At 51.4% G+C, this 3,452-nt stretch overlaps 1 protein-coding gene across 1 annotated transcript in view; it reads left to right on the top strand.

Annotated features, from left to right (window-relative positions):
- Lrrc43 (leucine rich repeat containing 43) overlaps positions 1 to 3,452 on the top strand; it is a 20,271-nt gene that overhangs the window by 6,434 nt on the left and 10,385 nt on the right. Inside the window, exon 4 of the mRNA XM_026787837.1 lies at positions 1,834 to 1,973. Within this exon, the coding sequence (XP_026643638.1) occupies positions 1,834 to 1,973 (140 nt within the window). The remainder of the gene's footprint in view (positions 1 to 1,833; positions 1,974 to 3,452) is intronic.

The raw sequence follows: 3,452 nt of genomic DNA, 5'->3' as shown, positions 1-3,452 counted from the left end.
CCCAAAGAGAGAGGTCATATGTATAACTGCACTTAGTGAAATATGTTTAAGTGGACAGTCCACAGAAACAGAAGTCAGCAGAGGTCACAGGGGTCAGGAAGGACCAGGAGAACTTCCTGCTTAGCGGGGTCTGTTTTTTGTCTGCTTTTTGTTCAGAATCCATTTGTGGTGGTGATGGTAGCTGGTATTGCAGATATAATTAGAGCCTGTGGGTCGCATACTTGAAATGGCAGATTTGCCTGTGTGAAATTTACGAAGTTAAAACAACAGTGTCAGTAAAGGGATTGCCTTGCAGGCATGAAGACTTGAGTTGGCTCTCCAGAACCCATGTGAAAAATGTGGGGGTGTGCTTTTAATCTCAGTGTTGAGGAGGCAGAGACGGGACTGAGACTCTCGGGCCAGCCACCTGTCTCTAGAGTAAATTCCAGGTCAGTGGGAAGCGGCCTCTGAGGGAGCCAAAGTTGTCTTCTGGCCTTACACATATACACATGCGTGAGCACGCATACATGTACACAAGCACATTCGCACGCGTGTGCAGGCACACACACACACATACGAGCACCCACAGTGTATGTGAACACACTTGCATATACACACAAAACAGAACCAAAGGGTAGAGCAGACTTTACTGGGAGTCTTCATAGGCACAGGTGTAGAGGTGGTGCATGCTCCCAGCACTCAGGAGGCAGAGGTGGGTGGACCAGCCTGGTCTACAGAGTGAGTTCCAGGACAACCTAGGAACACAAAGAAACCCTGTCTACCCCCCCCCCCCCCCCAGTAAGGGTTCTAGGCTGTATGCACCTGACCCCCATCCACTCCCTCCCACCTCACTGTGAAGAGCCTTCCCTCTGGTGCAGCCTGTGCTTCCTGCCCCTCCCTGGGTCCCTTCCTTTGAGAGGCTGTGTTGCTAGGTGTTGCTAGGTGTTGCTGTGTAGTCGAGGCTGACCTGGGATTTACTATGTAGCCCAAGCTAGGCAGGATCTCCTGAGTCCTGGGGTTACAAGCACACACTGCCTCACCCACTCTTCCTACATTAGATGGTTTTGTTTTCAATTTAATTATTTTTGGGGGGGGGGCGCATGTGCTGTGGTCTGTGTGTGGAGGCCAGAGGACTGCTTTACAGTTCTCTCCTTCCACCTTGGGACTTGGGAATCAAACTCAGGTCATCGGGCTCATGAGGCAAGTGCTTTCACTAGTTCCCAGGTTCCCAGCACTCCCCATTCCCCCGCGCTTTTTTTCCTTTTTCTGGGGGGGGGAGGGTTTGGAGACAGGATCGCTCTAGGTAGCCCTGGCTGTTCTCAAACTCACTTTGTAGACCAGGTTGGCCTTGAACTCACAGAGTGTACCTGCTTCTGCCTCCCAAGTGCTGCGATTAAAGGCGTGAGCCACCACCTCCAGCAGGCACTGCCCAGCAATCTTGAACTCTTTATCCTCCTGCCTCCACTTCTCAAATATTGGGATTACAGGAGCATACCACCACTCTGGGTTACTCATTCAGAGCTAGAGATGGCACTCCAGGCCCTGCGCAAGCTAGGTAGGATCTCTACCAGCCGAGCTATGCCAGCCTCTGACTTTTTTTCTTTTTTCTTTTTATGCGGGAGGGAGGTTTTCGAGACAGGGTTTCTCTGTGTAGCTTTGGAGCCTGTCCTAGAACTCTCTGTAGACCAGGCTGGTCTCGAACTCCCGAGTGCTGGGATTAAAGGCATACACCATGACTGTATTTTTGAAAGCAAGTTAGCAACCCAGAGTCCCTTCTGAGTTTCCTGGGGTAGGAGGAGGAGCCCGTGGAGTGAGACAACCCCCTCCATCACAGTGGGTGCTCTTCCTTCTCAGGTGCTGGAGCTCTATGGCAACTTGATCGCCAGCATGAAGTGCCTGTGCTCACCTCCACCCCCGAACCTGCAGCACTTGGGGCTAGGCCACAACAAACTGCTGGGCCCTTTGGAGAGTCTGTATGTCACCTCCAGAAACTGGTAACTTGGGGCCTGGATGAAAGGAGGGAGAGGCATTAAGATGAGGTGGGGGGTGACTCGGCCCTGTAGGGCTCGGCTTTGCTAGGCCTGTAACTTCTACGTGGCTGCTAAACGCACGCTAGGGTTTTATTCTCTCTCGGTCACAATATCCCACTGGAGCTCCGGGAGGACAAGGATGCCAGCGGCTGGTGGGGGTCCTCAGCTTAGCTCTGTGGCATTAGCTGGCCATGCCTTCTGTTTGAGGACATTTAGCAGCACTCTGGCCTCCAGCTGCTAGGTGCTTGTAGCATCTGCCTCTCTCTGCAGAAGCCAGTCTTCTGAGGGCAAGCCACCCCAGGCTCAGAACCACTGTTTAGAGACAGCTCTTGGGACTCCACTATCCCTGAGCACCCATTAGCGCTTGTGCAGGGAATCTCCCACCCCCAGTTTGTGTCTCCTTGGTGGATTCACAGAAGAAAACTTAAAATTCAGGATGGGAGAAGCATGAAGAGATTGGAGGCTGTCACAGGGAGCTGGGGCCCGGAAGCCCCAGGATTTCAGCCACTGAGGGCATTTCCATAGGTCGGGTTTTATACTGCCCTCCCCCTTCCCTTCCTTCCGCTTCACCCCTCCCCTTTTTTATGGTTTTTCGAGACAGGGTTTCTCTGTATAACAGTCCTAGCTGTCCTGTAACTCGCTCTGTAGCCCAGGCTGGCATTGAACTCACAGAGATCCGCCTGCCTCTGCCTCCCGAGTGCTGGGATTAAAGGTGTGCACCACCACTGCCTGGCCCCTCACCCCCTTTCTTTTGAAGACAGCAGGATCTAATGTAGCCCAGGCTTGCCTCAAGCTCAGTGTGTAACTGAAGATGTGGTAGATCTGGTCCCCCTCCTTAGCCCTCTCGGAGGCAGAAGGTGCTGTGGAAAGGGAAGGCCCTCTCCGGCTGACCTTGACTGCAGGCTTCCTCCTTTCTCTGCTATTCTTACCGATCTGCATGTCTTATGCTCTCACTGGGACCTCCTTCCTTCCACTGTCCCCTGGCTTCAGCAAACACAACACACACAGGAAACAGCACACTTGATCTTCTTGGGACAGTCAATGTAGGTTCATGTCACTGACTGAGAGCAAGTATCTGGCTTTTGATTCAAAATATAGTATAACCTTGGGCGTAATGCCAGCTCGGGATTACACACACACACACACAAAACCTTGCATGAAACTCATCATTTGCTGTTAATTAAAAGAGAGAATCAGCCAGGCAGCGGTGGCTCATGCCTTTAATCCTAGTACTTGGGAGGCAGAGGCAGGCAGATCTCTGTGAGTTTGAGGCTAGCCTGGTCTACAGAGTGAGTGCCAAGACTGGCTCCAAAGCCACAGAGAAACCCTGTCTCGAAAAATAGATAGATAGATAGATAATAGATAGATAGATAATAGATAGATAGATAATAGATAATAGATAGATAGATATAGATAGATATAGATAGGTAGATGATAGATAGA

Source organism: Microtus ochrogaster, chromosome 2, assembly GCF_000317375.1.
Source record: "Microtus ochrogaster isolate Prairie Vole_2 chromosome 2, MicOch1.0, whole genome shotgun sequence".
NCBI lineage: Eukaryota > Metazoa > Chordata > Mammalia > Rodentia > Cricetidae > Microtus > Microtus ochrogaster.
The sequence above is the reverse complement of the archived record's forward strand: the minus strand, read 5'-3'. Positions and strand labels throughout refer to the sequence as shown.